Below are 1,278 nucleotides of genomic sequence, written 5' to 3' on the forward strand. Positions count from 1 at the left end.
AAAAAAAAAAAAAAAAAAGATTTTAGCTTTAGTTGTGAACATTGGTGTATACATGCGCATATAGGTGCCTCACAGAGACCAGAGAGAGTGTTAGACTCCCTGGAGCTGGAGTTACAAGAGACTGTGAACCACCTGATATGGGTGCTGAAAACCGAACTCTGGTTTTCTTCAAGAAGAGCAAATATTCCTAATTGCTGAACCATCTTGACAAGCCCCCCTACCCCCATATTTTTAATTTAAAAATTATATGGGAAGAGGACAGAGAGGGTAATATGTGTGTGAGTATAATAATATGTTATGTACGTGTATGAGACTGTCATGATAAAATCCATCATTATGTATAATCAATATATGCTAGTTTTAAAACTTCTTAATTCTAAAGGGACATAGAGGATAAAGAAACAGTTTTCTTTGCCACTTCCTAGGAAATCATTCGCTGGGACGGTCACTCTGGACCATCCATAGAGGTTTCTGAGTTATCCCTTCACAGAGGCTTTGGGGGTCAGTCACTTAAAACTCATGTCCAACGCGGATAAGGTTAGATTGCAGAGCTGCCAGTTGTTGGTTTGGATTCTGAGCTGTGGTCTTTAAGATTTTCCCACGTACCCAACCTGATTTTTTTTTTTAAATCAGGTCCCGCCAGAGACTTGCTCCTGTCCTTGGTGGTCCCTGCACCCTCTCAGCAGTGGCGGCGCTCGCAGCTTGACGAGAAGGCAGGGAAAGCCTTGTGCTGGAGGGAGACCGAGCTAAAGGAAGCAGGGCTGCTAGTTCCTAACGATGTGGTACGGCCCCTCCCCCACCGCTCTCCCCTCTTTCTTTACCAGAAAAGACGTAGAGCATCATGACTAGAACAGCCCTGGGCCCCTGGGAGCATCACTGCCACGGACTCTTAGACACTCCAGAACCAAAATAGGGAAAAGGCAGGTGGGACAAATCAAGAAACAGAACTTGTTAGGAGGGGAACACGCAGGTTCTTCGGAAATGACTAGCCCAAATCCGAATCTCCTAAAGAAATACTTGAAAGCAGACAAAATTCTAGGGTAGAAATATGTAAGATCATACTGTTGAGAACCATTGCGTGGTCCCAATGACGCTTCCATCTTTGTCCCGTCTGCTGGAGCAGCAGCCATATTTGAATATCTGGATGCTGGCTTCAGGACAGAAAGAATTTTGTTTTGTTTTGTGTTTTGTTTTGTTTTGTTTTGTTTTGTTTTGTTTTGTTTTGTTTTGTTTTGTTTTTCAAGACAGGGTTTCTCTGTATAGCCCTGGCTGTCCTGG

The 1,278-nt window shown here is 43.6% G+C and overlaps 1 protein-coding gene across 3 annotated transcripts in view; it reads left to right on the forward strand.

Annotated features, from left to right (window-relative positions):
• The window catches only part of Lrrc36 (leucine rich repeat containing 36), a 47,350-nt gene that overhangs the window by 39,932 nt on the left and 6,140 nt on the right, over nucleotides 1-1,278 (forward strand). For all 3 annotated transcript variants that reach the window (XM_021170130.1, XM_029480791.1, XM_021170131.2), the window contains exon 11: nucleotides 634-782. In XM_021170130.1, the coding sequence (XP_021025789.1) occupies nucleotides 634-782 (149 nt within the window). The remainder of the gene's footprint in view (nucleotides 1-633; nucleotides 783-1,278) is intronic.

This window comes from Mus caroli, chromosome 8 (genome assembly GCF_900094665.2).
Source record: "Mus caroli chromosome 8, CAROLI_EIJ_v1.1, whole genome shotgun sequence".
Classification (NCBI taxonomy): Eukaryota; Metazoa; Chordata; class Mammalia; order Rodentia; family Muridae; genus Mus; species Mus caroli.